General features: G+C 44.9%; 1 protein-coding gene and 1 non-coding gene across 2 annotated transcripts in view; both read right to left on the reverse strand.

Moving 5' to 3' along the window:
* Positions 1–9,624, reverse strand: part of LOC144143290 (vitamin D 25-hydroxylase-like) — a 33,312-nt gene extending 23,688 nt beyond the window's left edge. The window contains exons 1-3 of the mRNA XM_077675063.1: positions 9,611–9,624; positions 8,536–8,657; positions 7,934–8,034 (exon numbers count right to left, since the gene is read on the reverse strand). Of these exons, the coding sequence (XP_077531189.1) occupies positions 7,934–8,034; positions 8,536–8,657; positions 9,611–9,624 (237 nt within the window). The remainder of the gene's footprint in view (positions 1–7,933; positions 8,035–8,535; positions 8,658–9,610) is intronic.
* Positions 9,625–16,408: 6,784 nt separating this feature from the next.
* Trnat-agu (transfer RNA threonine (anticodon AGU)) lies at positions 16,409–16,481 on the reverse strand. The gene has a single exon. It is a non-coding gene; the product is annotated as a tRNA-Thr (tRNA).
* Positions 16,482–18,176: the final 1,695 nt, after the last annotated feature.

Below are 18,176 nucleotides of genomic sequence, written 5' to 3' on the forward strand. Positions count from 1 at the left end.
TGGGCCATTGCGGACCGCCACAACCCTATGCCAACCACCCCCACTAACTATACGCCCCAACCCCTGCTAACACACAACGACATCCTCCCGCCAATAGTTTCATCCCCCACATAAGCAACTGACCAAAGAGGAAGGAGTTATACTTTGCCAGCTCCAAACTAACACCTTTTCCCACAACACGCTCTGGCACAAAATATTCCCCACCCAATTCTCCCCTCAGTGCATCGACTGGCGCCGGAGAGGAGTCGCTGGAGGTCGATAGTAGAGGCCTTCATCGTGCAACGGACCTAGTGGCCTGCTGCTGTATGTGATGATGCAAAAGCCGCGTTTTCCACGAAATTCAAGGCGCCGCCAGCTTTGCTGTATCCCCAGTCTTGCACCACTTTTTTAAAGTAGCTTCGAATACGTTCACGGCTGCAAGCGAAAGAAAGCCGGCCAATAGTCACTTCACCTTTGTAGTGATGTAATTTAAGCTCCCGAAGAACGCCAAAACCGCGAACGAGAGAAACATCTTGGAGCAAGTCTCTAAGTGATCTGATGGGCATAGAGCAGTAATGTTTGGCTGAGCTACAATGCGATCTTGTAATATAAGTACTGGATGTGATGTTTGATCATGTTCTGCGAGCATTGAGGATTGCGGAAATATGAAAAAAGTGTTGCACGGTTCTTTCAAAGCAGTTGTGAGAAATATTCGTTACTATGGGCAACGAACTCGTTTTCGTAGCCCTTAACGTTTTAGAGTGACGATTGCCTATCGTGATTGGGTTGATAGATTATCTATTGAAGCATTAGGTAACAGCTTTGAAATCGTATTCTATCGATTTGTATCGGCTTTCGCATCGACGTTAACTTCCCCCTGCTCTACGATTGTTAAAACTACCGCCGTCATCGTCCCGAAGTTCTTGCATTTCTTAAGATATAGAAAGGCGGTGAAAACTTCACCTTTATTCGCACCAATGTTTCTGCTAGTATTTGCGCTGAACCTTTTCAGCAGCAATTAGAGTGGCAATGGTGTGATGAGATGGGGTGTGAGTCAGAAGGCGTCGACGACAAAGTTTTTTGAGAAGATCAGATATCAGAACGTGGACATTCACCCTCGGTGGGTGCATGTCGGCAAAATGTCGCCACAACGGGACCGCTACAATAGCCAGAAAGAAAAAGGGACCGGAGAAGAAAAAGAGGCGATCGTGGCTGGTGATGGGGGTCATGGCAGAGGAGGGGAAAGGCTAGTGAGGGCTGCCCGCAAGACACTGTATTCGTGGTCTCCCGAGGCCGTTGTCGAAGACGCCCGGAAACCCAACCTGGCTGCCATGCCAAATGTGTCTACCTGCCGGCCGTCGATGACCACGCATTGAAGCGCGGGCATCGACTGGGCGACGGGTTGTTTCCCGTGCCCAGCTACAACAGCCGCCGAAAACCGGGACTTTTTCAAAGCCTCAGCATCGAGTGCCTTACCACGTTAGGCGCTTAACCTTTCCCGGGCAGATTTATAGACTGAACTGTGTACTGTTATTTTTGCTTTGTTGCCCTTGCATAACTTTGTATCTCTAGGACAGAGTTTAGTATCTCATTCTGCTTGTAATTTTAACGTCCTTCTCGTTAATCGTCTCGTCCTGATACATGTATTCCTGGTCTACTCCGTCCGTCTCAAGCGCCTGTCTCGTTTCTGTGACGCGAGTCTCCAAAAGTAGCTACCAATACCACTGCAAAGAGTAATAGTATGACCCACCATCAAGGCTGAGTTGCAAAAATGTAGTGCCCAATGACATGGTCCAACCATGACTGCAGCGGCTGTTTCTCTGGCGGAGGGAGAAAACGAAGACGTCAAATATTTTTAGGCAGTTAAAATCAACCGGGATCCCACCAAAAGGTTTGCCCTACGGCCCGGTGCAGCTTTGGTGCGTCAAACACCCAAATAACTTAAATTGTCCCGGTGGGCCATTCTATTCACTGTTGCGCTTGATGTGGATGGTTCGAAATGTAGAAAAGAGTGCAGCGCGTTAGGTTCTTCAGGTTGCAAGTATTGCCGCATCCCAAAGTTATGTCAAGTCCCATGATTACGTTGGCGATATTTCAAAAAAAAAAAACGTCGGTTAATATAAAATTTTGAACTGAACTCATGTATAATATCATGCTTGAACACAGCGTGTCGTGATACAAGTATGAGGTAAATTCCACGAGAAATGAAAGTATGGCATCGTTTCGAAATATTATAATGCTCTGACTCGATTATCGGCATTCGACCACCAAGCAGCTCATGCGCATGGAGATTTTGTCCGCTTAGATGACTCTTATGTAGTATGTAAAATTCGCACTTGAGTGTGCTTGAGGTCGAGGTACAGATGAGCTATGAGGCAGTTCACCAAGACAATGACTTTCTTATGAAGATCCCGACCAGGAGGAAATGGAGGCTAAGGCTTAGGCACCAATACTTGATTGTAAGTTGTAAACTAGTCTTAGCTAAAAATCATTTTCTTCCATGGGGGGAAACCGAATACTGGAAAACGTAAGCGCACTTTTGAAATTGTTCAACGTCCATAGCTTTGAACAACGCTACCTGCCAATTAATTTTTGGGTATTTCTCTTGGCTGGCTGGTCCGTCAAGCCGAAGATAATACGATGCATAACTGGATCGGAAGCAAGACAGTCTTCACTGCGATAGAAGACAGATCTACACAACTACCAGAGAAAAATGGAACAAAAGGTAGCCTTAGAGAACCCCCGTAATGCAAGTCACCACCGAAGCGTATTATTGGCATGGTTCGTAGAAATAAGATTCACATTATGCTTTTGCGTAAAGCGGCGTACACAATATTTCGACCGGGATAGAAGATTGTGTTAATATAATTGCCAACCTGCCGTAAGGTAATTAACTAGCCGCGAGCAATATGAAATTCTGGAATCTTTACCCTCCAGTCCAGAGTATACAAATATATTCTGAGGTCGGAACAGGGCAAAGCAAGCTGCCAGACGGAAAAGCTAAGTTCGGGGATATGTTTCATTAGCTTTGTTGGTGTCTAACGGTTGTGTTACGGTACTGCATATATTAGAGAGTTTTAGTTTGGCGTTTTTACGCTACGCTCCGCTCCGGGTATCCCCGCTAAGCTGCAGCGGAGCGGCGAGAGGTTTTCTAGTTTTAGTTACGCGTAATGCGCAGCGGACCGGTCCTTTCGGACTAGCAGCGCCGTCTGACCAAGTTTGGCGTAATGAAACAGAACCGAAAACCATTCCCCCACTTCAACAATGTAAAACCAGTACGTATAGCTTATTTGTTTATTACGTATTGACACGTGCAATCGTATTGCGTTACTGGTCAATTACAATGAATGATGATAAATTTTCGACTTGACGGTAGCCACACAATAGACAACAAAGTTGCATTCCAGATCCAATCGAATCCTTTTCGACGGCAACGATCCAACGCGGCGTTTTGTCGCAGTGAACTTGAATAGTTCTGTGTAGTTTTTAAATCGGTTCGCAGTCGCCACTTCTCGCAGCAAGCACAAACCCTCGTCGATGCAGAACCGCTTTCGCGGTTTGCGCGTCAAACAAGAGCCTGAAGCCGCGGCGCTCGTCCCCGCTCGTCGCAGGCGTGGCAGCCATCTTAGAATAGGCAAAGTCGTCGCACGCGCGCGAGAGGGCGCCCGCATCGCCCCGCCGCGCTAGCGGAGCGGGCCGCGACGGTCCGCTGAGGCTGCGTTTTAGCGGACCGTGCTTCTCGCTCCGCTAGCCCGCTTAGCCACTAAGCGGAGAGCGCATGCGCAGTCGCACTCCCGCTCCGCTTAGCTGCTGAGCGGAGCGTAAAAACGCCAAACTAAAACTCTCTATTTAGTGAAATATACGCTTCAAGCGCGGCCTGTAGGGGCGCCACTGAAATCGCCCTAGCGGCCCGTTTCGAAAGCAGCCGCGGGAGTCAGCGTCCCTCTCCCCACTGTCGCCGCTGCTTTTGCGGCTCGTTCACAGCCGGGATTTACCATTTGCAGGCGTTTAAAATCCATGTTTATGTGGAGCAGTCACTCTGTTCGCAAGTAGAGTGTGTTTACAAGAGTGGAACTGTTTGTGACGTGATCTTAGTGTGGTATATTCGGTTTGTATAAGGGCCAGGTGTGTGTCACAGGCCAGCGTTGCGGAACCGGCGTATGATGGAGCCGATTGTAGTTACACTGCCCTGAATTTATTAGCAGTGTCTCCGTAACCACCGGTTCCTGAGATGTTGATGCTACGGCTAGACACTACGATGTACATCACTTTTGTGCGCGTACAAATTCAACGGAGCACTCATCGTTGACAGCACGCCAGTTACGTTTGCCAATTTTCTACCCCTGATATTGATCACCACCATTTACAAGACAGTCTGTGTTAATTACAGAAATATTCAACAAAAGTACGATGGACAATGTATAATTAAACTCGGGGATCAGCACACGACAGAGTCGTCGTGTCGTCAGATGAGCACCCGCAAGCATTCATCTGGTACATATATCTTCTGAGAGCAGCGCGGAGACGGGCTTGGAATATAATCCGCACCCGCGACTAAATGCTTCTTCGAAATATCGTCATTTAGCACAGGGAGCCTGTAGAATAAAGCAGAAATGGAAATCAGAGGGCCTTATCACAAGCCACACTCTTCCAATGACCCCTTTCATCGCTTGTTGAACTACCTACCCTGTATACTTCCAAAAATGGGTACGCCGTACGATCAGCTGTTCGTTGAAGTCGAAAAACAAAACAACAGTGAAAGCGAGATTTGTGTGTGCGATTACTAAAACGTTCATTGCTTGATTCCGCTCCGTATTTGTACACAGCGTCCCCCTCCTCTTCGCCCCACCTATGTTTCGCGAAATAGCAGTGCATTTCGCGTATAGTTGGTCTTGTGAACCCTACCTGGCTTAAGTTTTGACGGACGTCTTTAGCATGTCAGAAGCTGTACTGTTTTCTTTTTTTCATTTCCGTTACAGCTATTATGTGTTTTCCGCACTTGCACAGCATTTATTTTTTCGTGGTCTCGATAACTTGCCTTCGTTCTTGGTATAAGGCGTGTGAGGGCAAATATTTAACCACGCACAGGCTTGGAATATACCCAACATTTTCGCATGCTTTATATTCTAAAAAAAGGCATAAGTTATTGTCCGGGATTTGGTAATCATATCTCCGAAACATATTTTTCTGCAACGTATATATTCGAAACAAAGCCGCATTCGTTGTCTACGCTGCAAAATGAAGCCAACCTCTCACTGCTCCAGTGTCAGGTCTGAACGAGGCGACAGTAGAATTCATTTGTGCTTGACGTATATGGAGGTAACAGTTGTGATATGCTGCTACCATCGCCGACGCCCGGAAGATCGGCAACGAAGTGCGCAGAACCGCGTCTCCGGGTAGCTCTCGCATGCCATCACGTACTCTACGAAGACGCAGCTGCTTTTTAAGTGACCTTAACGTACTCCTTGCTTATTGACGTCAGCATAACAAGTTTTTTTAGGGCGTGTAAAGGCGAAAAGAAGCAAAACAGAACCAAAACACTGCACGAGCCCCTATCAGCCACGCAGCGCAAATCCCGTCAACGCCGCGGAGAAGCTGCGGCGCGCGGCGCAGTGATCGCGAAGCTCGAAGCCTATACTTGGACAACGTCTTCCAGTTTACGATCATCCAGTTTACACCCTTTACATTGATTCATTCCAACGCTACAGGTCTTCAGTCATTGGGATATGGGCGGCGGCATTGACAGGCAGGTGCCTTTTATGCTTTTATGCAATTTCCCTTGTTTCAAAAGCTGATAAACATTGCGAAACCATGGCGACAATTGGCAAGTCTTTCAGTTAGGAATGTTTTCTTCCATGGGTAACGAGAACATTTCGGTAGCGCACTTGGCTACCTCTGCAATGAAATGTCAGAGATCTCCTTAAAAAAATAGCATTTTTCGATGTAATGACGATGACGTGTCAATAAGTGGTGGCACTCATCTTAAAAAATCATAAGAGCCAATCGAAAGCGTGATAAGTGAGAGAGGTAATGGGTTTATGCTGCGACAAAACTTTAGTGGGTTATTGTTTAAAGTTGACGGTAATTTATCGCCAAATATGTAACGGTGTCTCTGATTAGGCGAGGTTTGATATTAGTGGTCACTTTCGAAGGTCGGCCTGTTTCTGTGGAGACAATATAACGTAAACTGCGAAAAATACCGCCGCATGCTATTGTGTATGCACGCCATGACACTCTCATAGCCGTCTTCACCATTCCAGCTTCATATTAACCGCTTTTATCAGTGTAATTTCGCTCCTATTGAAAATGAAAAGCGCTGGAGGTTGATACGACATGAGCTTGATCCTACGAGGTCAACAAAATTGAGTTCCGCTGGCATCGCTAACGGCGACAGCTAAAATAATAGAAGGTGTGTAATCAAACATCGCCTATGCACAGGTACAATAACCACGTAGACGTGGGAACCAAGAAAACCTAAGAAACATTTATTTGCGCCTGACTGGATGCACAAACACGATTGCTATGACGAAGTTGCAACGTGTGCAAGGAGTTAGGTCCTATGGTTTTTGGAGTCCCCAACAACACAAAAATGGCTGCAGCTTAGCACAGTAGACGTGGTTATGCAAGCGAAAGCTTGTTTAACAGGCGTGGTGCAAATACACCGGCTTCCAAATTCCTTCCTCCCGTCGCGCGACGGCTGAATAGAAACACTGACGAGGCTATAGCTAGAAGCTGCGCGGTAGTAGAGAGAGCGGCGCCATCTCCCTTCAAAGATATCGGGTAGTCACGTGGTTAATCACATCGACACGGGTGGCGAGGCGGCTGTCGGTGCACGTTCTGGAGCTGCAGCGAAACACGTGGTACCAATGCTTTATTTCAAACTAAAACTGTCGCACACGGCAAAACTCGATCGACTAGGCCAGAAAACGTTTCGCTTTTGTTAAAGCGAAAACGAACACAGGAAGCCCACACCGTCAAGCTAAGATAGAGCAAAACAGCGTCAATTTAAACAAATCTGATGATTCACGCCTTGCGACATCAGCATGGGATTTCCCGTTGCGCTTCACTCCCTAATTTACGCAGTCCAACTCTTCGTATCTGGATTTTCTGTACTGACAATTTATTTTACATCTTCAGGATCGCGTTGAGGAGTCCCCTAATGAGTGACAGTCATGTGTGAAAATTCGGAAGAATTGGAATTATAGCGTTCGTCTGAAAAGGGCAAGTGATGTCACACACACCCCTAAGCGTGGAGATCTGACTGAAGAATACTGATTACTGGCTTCCATCCGTTAGGCTTACACCAATCTCATGTTCCGGGCTTTGTCCGCTATACGATTATTTCTTTTTTATTGGATTCTAATCCCCAGCCATGGCCTGCAAACACGGGAATCGCGATATCCGGAAAAAATATCCGTTTCATACCGTGCAGACCGCAGAGTATGTGAGCAATATTGCGCTCACCACAATGTGGCACTTAAATTCTTATCGTTAGGTGTACCATGCAGCCCGTTTACCTTATTTTAGAATAAAGAATTTTAGAATATATTTATATTTATCTGCGCGCAAAAAAAAAAACCACTGTATGGTAACAAAATGGACAGTAGGGCGAGTTGGTCCGGTGAATTCTTCCTCTCCCTTTCGCATGTCGGCGCTTTAACGTTTAGACTGTATGACCGATCAATCATAAAAACACTCTTCTACGTCTTTCTAGTGGATGTGGAAGGCTGAGTGTCCAATGTTAAGCAGTTACAAGTTGGCTGCAAACGCACGTATAGAAGTAGTCTGCTTCACAAAGGCCGCGTCAGAGTTTTTTTTTATTGCGCCATTTTGCCCCAGGGCCTCGAAGTGATGGAAAGATACGCACTTACGTGCCAATGTAGATATAAAAACAGGCAAACGTAGCTGAGGTAACCACGCCTGAAGCATGCCCCTAGAAGATGCAGCCCCTTACCTGGATCTGCCTCCGCATCCCCTCGCTGGACACCTTGGCAAGCGCTCGCGCCGACAGGTCACGGTTGGCTTTCCATTCCTGGCCGTTAAAGGCGGAGAAACCTGAAACGTGGCAAAAGAGGTAATCTTGTCATCTGCCATTACGTCCAAAAATTAGCCCAGCCTATTATTTTGCATGTCGTCATCATCTGAGATTCGTTTGTTAGGGTTAAAATCTTCCCACGGTCACTTGGCCTACAGCAGTTTCCGAACCAATTCGCGCTTCTGCAAAATTTCCCTCTTGTATTTTTATCATGGTCAAAACCCCGTAAGTTTTCTTTGGCACGTAACCTTCTGTAAGGGTGTTTACTCTGCGCAGCACGGAATTGTGACAGGCTGCGTATGGTTTCCTGAACCCGCTAACGACTACTATCTGTACAAAAATTATAATCACTTTGGAATGAAACTGCGGCTGCAAGCTATACTGGGAGTAACGTGGTTCTCCCGACGGAAGTTTTGCCCTCACTCAGAAAGGGTTAGGAAGGTATCATATGTGGTCACATTTTGGAGACTCTCCGCGTAATACGCATACGTTTCACTTTCTTTATTAAATTTTTACATTACCCTTCTCTATGCGGGACAGACCCCAGGTTGACGGTCGATACTGCAGCTCCGGCCTGCTGAAGAAATCCCTTATCTGCTCGAAGTCACTCAGTATCACCACGCTCACGGAGCCGACCTTGATGCTGTGGCAGGAGCACACAAAACAGGCAGAATTATGACACAGGCGTGAAGCTTTCATGGCAAGTATTTTTGTCCCGGATTCACGTAAATACAACTACAAGCAGCCGTACTGTTAGTACAAAAAAAAACAAAAAAACAATACATGATCCGCTATGTCGTGTTTATGCTGAGTACATTTTCCCAATAACTGAAAACAGCCAATGTGGCAGCAGAGAACAAAATTTTAAGGATTGCAAAATTATTTCGTAATAATTACTCATACCAAAGCAAAATGGAGAGACGCGCTAGTACTTGAACATTCATGAGTGAAACTGAAGCGCAAACAGACACAGGGACGAGAAAGGGTATTTTTAAGCACCACAGAGACCGTGCTACCAGGGAAATTGCTGAAGCCTTCCATATCCGGATTGAGGGTTCTGATTGTATAAGTCACCCGTCGCTGAGTATTCTAGATAACGAAGTGCAACTTATTAAGGAGAGGGGTAGAAGATGAGGAAAAGAAAAGAGAAGGAAATGGGTCGGTTGTCCTCATGTGCCGCCGTATGCATGTGCGATGGTCACACGTGCTTGATTGTTAGGTCTTGGTGTGGTATAAATGTGTTTTCGATTTGAATAAATCTTTCAGTTGATAGTAAGTGCTGGTGTCGTTTCCCTTTCTCGTCCCTTTGTCTGTTTGCGCTTAAGTTTCCCTCATGAATACTCATACCATCTTGGCTCAAAAATTCTAGAGATATCTACTTTGCCAACCGGATTCACTACATCGACGGCAGCAGATCTGTATGTTTCAAAGGTTAAAATTAAATTCATTTATGGAAGAACTAATTCTCATCGATTGAGAAAGTATAAAAAAAAGAAAAACTTGGTGTGTGTTGTACTCGTTGCTTTGGTCCTATAGAGCAGTGCTTGATGAAGTGGGTGTTGGGTGTAGTAGATGGTGGTCTTGTTGTGCTGGCACCTTTTGTTTTTCATGATGGCAAATTCGTTTAGACGCAGCCATGCCCTTGGTTTCAGACACATTGGCTCATTTCATATCTCAAGTATATTTTCTGTTCGTGTAGCTAAAACGAGGGCTTTGCAATTTTGACCTTGAGTCCGCCTCGGATGCGGAGAATGGTCGAATATAACATATTCTCCCACACAATTTTTAGCCGATGTCTCGTTCTCGTGGTATTGTGTGACCTCGTACGGTGAGGCGTTGCTGGTTGGCTGTGAAGGGAGTTGGTGCTCTTCTTAGTTAGGCTACTCTAGACAGTGCCGCGGCATCTATTCTACCGGGTTTAAAATTCGCTGATGGAAATAAGGTGCCTACACCGTTAGTTTAAAATGCGGACGGGGAATCGTTTTGTAGACTCGTTATTTTATTTTGTAGTCTAAGTAGAAGTGCCGGCAATGTGGATCATCACTTCTGCTGTTGGAAGCACGTACGGGTGTACTGCACCTTTAGTTATAGCTTCGAAAATGGTTTCCCCTTTTGTTGTACAGTGGAGTTTTAGTAGGGTAAGACTAACGCTTGGGCCAGTTGCACAGATATTGCATCGAAGTCACTATAAAACAAGACATATATAACACACAGGAACACACAGAAGAAGCATCCTGCGCGTATCCTTTTTATTCCTTGTCTTGGTTTAAGTAAACGATATGCTCTTGTAGGTATGATTGTCTTTCAGGAATTTCGGCTTTTGATTGAATTGCAGCCTGGCACCATTGCTGAATTTGTTAACCTAAGCGATGCATGTTCATTTTCTGTGGTTTGTTGTGGTTGGTAATGAGGTTTCATGACCTGTACGGCAACGTGATTGGTCATTTGAGGGTCTTTTTTGATATTTTGGTGTTACATTGTTCTCCTCAAATAAGGGAATTTTTATGACGGTATCCTGTTCTCCGAATGTGTCCTCCATGTTCAGTGAGGTGATACCTCTTTAAAAAGATATCGGACTGATTTCTATGTGCCTTTTAAATGGTCTCCTTCGGGCTAATATATTATTCCTGCCTGTACTTGCGGATGTCTGACAAATATAGTCACAGGGTGTCCTGGGAGGTGTCATCGGTTAGATGTTTTTCGTGCGGTCTATTTCATTCGGCGTTTCATAACCTTGGGCCTAATACACGCGAAAAGCTCTGAAAATATACCACGCTTGTGCAACCCGCACGAGTTAGCATCCCAATGTCTCTGTCCCAGCTGCTCTGTGTTAGAAAACTATTCTTTGCACCAAATATAGTCGTTACCACTGCATTTCTGGGGTTAAGCCACACTGTACAGCGTTAAGCGCTTTGTACAGAAATTCCTAAGAGCTCTGTAAAGTTTTCTTTAGCAGTTTGAATCATTGTAAGATTGAAATCGAATCTTCACGCTTGATCTGTGTTTTCCTGGCACCTACCACATCAAATCGGGTCTTCTTTAGTTTACTAGCTGTCCCAGTGTCAGCCGAAGCATTCATCATGTTATGGACTGCATGCTCCGTTTTACTTTACCTTGCATGGGATACAGACCCCTTTTTAATAATGTAACCGTTAAGTTAAGCGGTACACTGGTAACGTGTCCTCGACGAGATGTGATGAAATAAATAAACTACGATGCCGTTTGTTCTATACAACTTAGGCAGTGATCTCTTGATGATCCTTCTTATACTGAATATATTTTGCGGGAACAGGCCCACTCGTCGCAGCCAACTCGTACAAGGAAAACTGGTCCTAGGTGAACTGGTCAAAGCGGGCACCTGGTTCTAGGTGATCACATACTAGGGAAACAGGTAGCACCGACCTTCTCGTTCTTTGGAATTTTGTCTCCCAGTTCCATTTTTGCGGATGTCGAGGAGAAGCGCACGGTGGGAGGAGGGTGAGTTAGTGGCTTCAACGCTGATAACTGGTACCAGCCTGACGCATTCGTAGTTCGTGGGTTGGCCTCTCTGTTCGTTTTTTTTTTTGCAGGTGGTGATTTAAAACTCGCTTTTTGGTTTCGAAACAAGCTTTGTTTTCGCTTTTTTTATATTCTTCTCCTTCCAAAAAAATTGTCCCAATTTTTTGGGGGGTGGGGGGGTGGGAGTCCCCTTTCTTGTCTTATCTTTAATTTCTGTGCTTTTGTTGTTGAACCACTAGTTAGTAGAGCTACACGAAGGGATGTTTTTATGTTTCGAAGAGCGCGCGCACGACCAAAGCATGGTGGAATCTGTAGGATTGGTGTACATATACATCTATGTAACAAGAACAGGGAAAGGAAAGTTACCCAGTTGAGCTCCTTTGGCAAAAACCTTACAATCATATTTGCTGAGAAGACACAGAGAACAAAAAGATCAAAATATTAAAAAAACAAAAAAACAGAACCAAATAGCGAAGGTCTACGCCATACAGCTCCGTCAGCTGATTACCTAGAAGTAATGGTGAAAAATTGAAAAAAAAACAGAAAAAGTAAATGAAATTTAATATACCTAGCGTCCTCTAGACATTGATTAACTGAACGAAGCAAACAAAAAACCAACAAAATGCGTGGTCTGGTCTGCCATGCTCCTCCAAGGCCATCAGGGAAACGTTAGGTAAAAAGGGTGTAGGAATGTTTGCACTCAAGTAGAGAAACAAATTCCGGTATTATTTTCATTTGAACAGGACTTACGAAAAACGTAAACTGCGACGAGATGGGCAAGCGTCCAGTCGCCCTGGGTTGCGAGTTTCGCTAGAGCGAGGTGGCCTATGACGACTTGCCGAATTTGAAGAGTTCACCTAGGACGAGTTGGCTGTGCCGAGTTCTCATAGACCCATAATTTCAAAAGGACTTCAGAGTTGTTAGAAAACTGCGCTTGAGGTTACTAAGGACACACTATTTAAGGAATACAAACGAACGACGTGGACAGCGCGTCCTTCCTTGGTAGCCTCAAGCGCAGTTTTCGAACATGCAAAACCAACTAGCCCAATTTCTTGCCTTACGGACTTCAGGGCGTTCATTTCCTCGGCCTATTTTCAAGATTCGGTCATGTCGTCACTCTGTAAAAGTTCATGGTCTGACGTCTCTACTTTATCTTTCTGCAGCTGCTGTGTGCAGTGCTTTGTGCTCTGCTGCATTGTCTATCTTCTTTATTTCAAAATCCCTTCCTTGTAGACGTATAAATGACACAAGAAATAAAAGTGCCTCATTCAATTCACTGGTATTGCGGCAAAAGAAAATCAAGCAGGAAGGGTGTGAAATGACCATCTTATTTGCAAGCATAAGGCGTGGAACGCAGCGCTGTTCCACGCCCCTCAGCACGGGCTCGTTCTGCGGCAGCGCAACTCTAATAATCGTATTGTAGCGCAATCAGGCTCATCCTACTATGGAGCCATACTGCTTGGCCCACTCCGTCGCTTGCCTGTAGTGAAAACGAATGGTGGAAAGGCCAAGGGATCCCATGAAAGTCCAAGGGAATGATGGACCTGGTGGTGCCTTGCCGCTGGCACTGTTGCTGGATTTGAAATGCCTTCGCCAAGCGGTAACAAACACCGCTAGCAGTGACGTCAGAGCCATGGCCAGTATAGTCCACGTAAAGGCAGATAGTGGGACCTGTGGGATAAACCGTAAAACCGAATTCGGAAAAATTGCGACTTCGGATAGCACGTTAAAACTACAACCAATTACCTCTCATCAGTCCTCAAGTTAAGAGAAATGTCGTCTGTTCCGTCTTTCGCAGTTTTTTTTTTTTTTGAAAAGTCAAACAGAACGCAATGTTCGCCTTTTTAAAGTTCACGTAAGCCCTTCATTGCCGCCCATAAAATAAATGCGTGGCATCGCAGAATGGATAATTTGCTGCACGATGAAATAAGGTGCGGACAAAAAAGAACAGGAGTAGGAATTATGGGCACATATATATATATATATATATATATATATATATATATATATATATATATATATATATATATATATATATATATATATATATATATATATATATATATATATATATATATATATATATATATATATAACCTGGGTGGCAGAGTACTTATATGTCATACATAAAACATCATTAGAATCCTGTGTGATACCCGATGACTGGCGCGCTGCAAGGATAGTTCCGATTCAGAAGTCTGGATCCCCTTTAGAATTAAATAATTACAGGCCAGTGTCCTTGACATCCACAACTTGTAAACTGCACGAGCATATTTTATTTAGGGCAATTATGACACATCTAGAGAATAATCATTTACTTCATGCAAATCAGCATGGCTTTAGGGCTGGTTTATCCACAACACAGTTAGCTGAGATAAGGGATGATTTCGTAAATACACTGAATATTAGGGTTCAAATTGACGCAGTGTTTTTGGACTTTTCCAAAGCGTTTGATGTAGTTCCGCATGCTGACTTAATAACCAAACTGTTCTCTATGGGCATTGAGCGCAATATTGTCGTCTATTGGATAGCATGCTTTTTTGTCCTCACGAAAACAATACGTGGCTGTGAATGACTGCGTTTCCGATGCATTGAATGTGCACTCAGGAGTGCCACAAGGATCAGTGCTCGGTCCTTTAATGTTCTTAGTCTATATAAATAATATCTACTTATCTGTTCAATCGCCTGTGAAGATGTGGCTGTTTGCGGAGGATTGTGTTGTTTATGCCAATGTAACTCAACACTCCGATCAAATAAGACTCAAAGATGCGTTGCACTCAGTTAGTGTATGGTGTGAAACATGGGGCTTAAAGCTTAATACTTCTAAGACGGCGGATATTACATTTACCAACAAAAAAAATTCCTCCGCATTTCCCCGAAGGGGAGTATGAGGAAGTGCGAAGCACGGGGTGATGCTATGAGGGGGAGTTTGTTGAAGTTTGGTGGCATTTTGCCCGTTAGTTACATTAACACCCCCTCGTGATTACGTTCGGCTTAACACGCCTGGTTTGTCCCTCTGCGGAAATCTTGGTGAATTAACGTGTATGTTCGAGAGGAGGAGCGCACCGCACCGCAGCGCACCGCATCTGCGAAGCGCCGATCGGAGTGAAGGGAGAGGAGGCGCAGTCACGTGAGAGAATGCAGAACTAGCGGGTTTGTAGTATCACGTGTACACCACGCAGTTATCAAGCCGCTATAACGCCGCTGAGTCGCCAACGCACGCCGCTGACGACGTAGTTTGAATGCGTTAAAGATATAAGGCGCGTTCCTAACACTGATATCAACGTCGCGTCCTTGGCTTAGTAAACGCAATAAAAAAAAAAAAGCGTCCGTGGCTTAGTCGGTAGAGCGTCGCGCTGCGGCCGCAAAGTCCGCAGATGGAAACCTGGCGCCGGATGCTGTTTTTTTTTTTTATATAGTGAAGTGGCCTGGCTGGCGCGCCGAGAGAGGGTGTTGCGAGCTGGAGAGTAGTAAAGGGGCTTTAGGAGAGTAGGCGAGGGGGGAGAGGAGGCGCTATGCGAGCGCGACGATTCAGGCTCGCTTAAGAAGTGCATTCGCACTTATTCCTGGCCAATCTCCCACGTGGGTATGTGCCATGTCAGCGGCCAGGCAGCGCGCGCCCATCTCCCCCCGTTGCTAAGGAAGACGAAGAGCGCGCGCACCCGCAGCTGTTGCTATGCGGACGGCGGAAGGTTCGGGGTCGCTTATAAAGTGCATTCGCACTTAAAAGAACCTTTGGAATTTTCTTATACTATTAATAATGCTTATATAAGTAAAACCCAGCGAGTGAAGTATTTACGTGTTACACTCCCAAGAAATTTAAATTGGGGACCCCATATAGAAAACGTTTGCAGCACTGCGCAAAAAAAGCAGCATTTTTGAAACAGAAATTGCGTCGTATTTCATCGGCCGTTAAGTTAACAGTGTACAAAGCTCTCGTCAGACCAAAATTAGAATATGCGGATCTGATATGGAGCCCGCATCAAAAATATTTAATCAAGAAAAGAGAAAGAGCGCAAAATTTTGCGGTTTATATACTCCACATACTCGCGTTTTTCCAGCGTGTCAGTTCTTCGCGACAGGGCAAAATTGAAAAAACTAGCTCATCGCAGAACTGTGTCTCGTATAAAGTTTTTATATCAGTTGTACCACGGTCACTACAAAATACCTCGTGAAAGTTACTTAACTGAGCCCCCCATGCGGTCTGATCGTACAAACCACAGCAAAACAGTTAGGCGACCATTTAGTAATATTAACGTACATCAATATTCTCTTTTTTCCGCATGCAATGTCACTATGGAATAAATTACCCGAACAACTAGTTAACGCTAATACAACAGAATCGTTCATTCAGCTTGCAAACAACCTTTCCTTTGACCAATAAATTTTTTGTTCTTTTTGCCGCAATGGAGGCAGCTGCTTCCTGCATTCGTTTTTTCATTTCGTGTGTAGTACGTAATTTCTTTATGTATTCCATCGCTGTGTGTACATGTTTACTACTGTTATATTACTCTTGTGTATTGTGTTGCATTGATGTGTGTACATATTTTATTACTGCTGTATTACTGTCATGTTCCGAATTGCGAAGCACATTTTTTTTCTAATCAAATATATGTTAGCGGTAGTTGCAATTAATGTATTTGTACGATGTATGTACCCACTCCTGCTTGGGCCCGAATAAAGCCTGCAGTATTTGTACATAAAAAGATATATATAAAAAAATATATATATAGATATATAGCGAATTAGACAATGGGAAAGGAGGGGCTCGGTGAAATAAAACAGAAATTAAGATTTGGCAGTCAAGAAAACCTCAGAAAGCAAAGGGGAGGTTGTGGTGGGTCATAGAAACAAATCAAGAATTTTTTTAGTCAAAAAGAAATCGGTGAAAAAATGCCCGCCCGGTGGGATCAGAACCCACGACCTCCAGAATACTGGTCTGGTGCGATAACCACTACGCTACCGGCGGGGCTGTTTCCCCAACAGTTTCTCGGGTATTTATGTTAAGGTATTTTTTTTTCCTGTACTTGGGGGTGGTAGGCAGCGCCACTCTGACTACAAGAGGTGAAGGGGACCTTCTTTTAAACCCCCGGGCCGTGACTCGAGTGCCTACAACATGTCGAGAGTGGTAGACCAGCGTTGAACCCTCTTAAGCTACCGTTGGCATCAAGACTGCCAGAACAGAGGCCCTCGCTAAGCATGTAGCGAATCAGAGAATGGGAAATGAGGGGCTCGGTGAAATAAGACAGAAAATAAGAGTTGGCAGTCAAGATAACCTCAGAAAGCAAAGGGGAGGTTGTGGTAGGTCATATAAACAGATGAAGAATTTTTGAGTCAGAAAAAAATTGGTGAAAAAATGCCCGCCGGGTGGGACCCGAACCCCCGACCTCCAGAATACCGGTCTGGAGCGATAACCACTACGCTACCGGCGGGGCTGTTTCCCCACCTGTTTCTGGGGTATTTATGTTAAGGTATTTTTGTTTCCTGTACTTGGGGGTGGTAGCCAGCGCCACTCGGACTACATGGGGTGAAGGGGACCTTCTTTTAAACCCCCGGGCCGTGAATCGAGGTTTTTGCATTAGAACGGTGATTGTTAAACCTCAAATGGAAGAGTGTTCAGTCTGGCCGATGTATTTTTTTGCTCAGAGGGCGCATTCCAGCTGGTATATGACGTTGGTGGAGTCAGAGATAAAGTTCCCTTTACATTAACATTATACTTTGAAGCTGTGCTGTCTGCGCGCTGTGTGGTGGTCATTTGTGGGCAAACCTTACACCCTGGTTTCTTACAGTGCATGCAACCAGTAGTCTGTGGTCGGCTGATGCTGGATTTGGTGAGACGTCACAAAATTTTTTGCTACGTCTATAAACAACGCGTGGCGGCTAAGAAAATATTCTTGTTAGGCGTTCACTTTGAACAAGAATATTGGGATTTTTCCTTAGTATGGATTCAACTTTCGGGGGAGAGGCCGAATGGGTCAAAATGAGGTTTCTTTGTGGATTGCGTTTAGGAGCATTTTTACGAGAATATCCGCGCAGTTAAGCTGATTAGCTCGGGCAATGACATCGTCGATCACCTGCTCTGGGTATTTTTTATTCAAGAACGCGGTTTTAAGTTCTGTGGCTTTAAAATCGAAATCCGCTTGGCTTGTGCAGATTCGTCTAAAACGGTGAGATTGGGGATAAGATATTGCGGTCTTGCAGTGACTGACATGGCTGCTGTGGAAGTGCAAATACTGGTGCGTGTCTGTAGGTTTCCTATAGAGATTAGTCTCCAGACTTCCCTGAGAAACTGTGACTGTAATATCCAGGAAATTTATGCTGTGCGTAGAGTACGCATGAGAAAGGCAGATGGTTGGATGCGCAAGGTTAAAAGCCTCAATAAAAGTAAGAAGTTCCATTTCACCATGCTGCCATATCATGAATGTATTTTCTATATATCTCTTGTAGAACTGGCTTCAAATGTTGGCTTGCGAGGAAGTTTGACTCTACACATCCCATAACGATAATCGCGTAGTTGGGCCCGATTTTGGTTCCCATTGACGTTCCGCTGACTTGCACGTAATTTGCACCATCGAACTGAAAATTGTTAAGCTCAAAGATACGGTGAAGGAAAGTTTCAAGGGTGAGTCACAATCGGGAGGTTCGTGAGTCCTACCTTATCTAT

The sequence above is a fragment of the Haemaphysalis longicornis genome, unplaced genomic scaffold (genome assembly GCF_048455015.1).
Source record: "Haemaphysalis longicornis isolate Haplotype H1 unplaced genomic scaffold, Haemaphysalis longicornis Haplotype H1 scaffold_6, whole genome shotgun sequence".
Lineage (NCBI taxonomy): Eukaryota > Metazoa > Arthropoda > Arachnida > Ixodida > Ixodidae > Haemaphysalis > Haemaphysalis longicornis.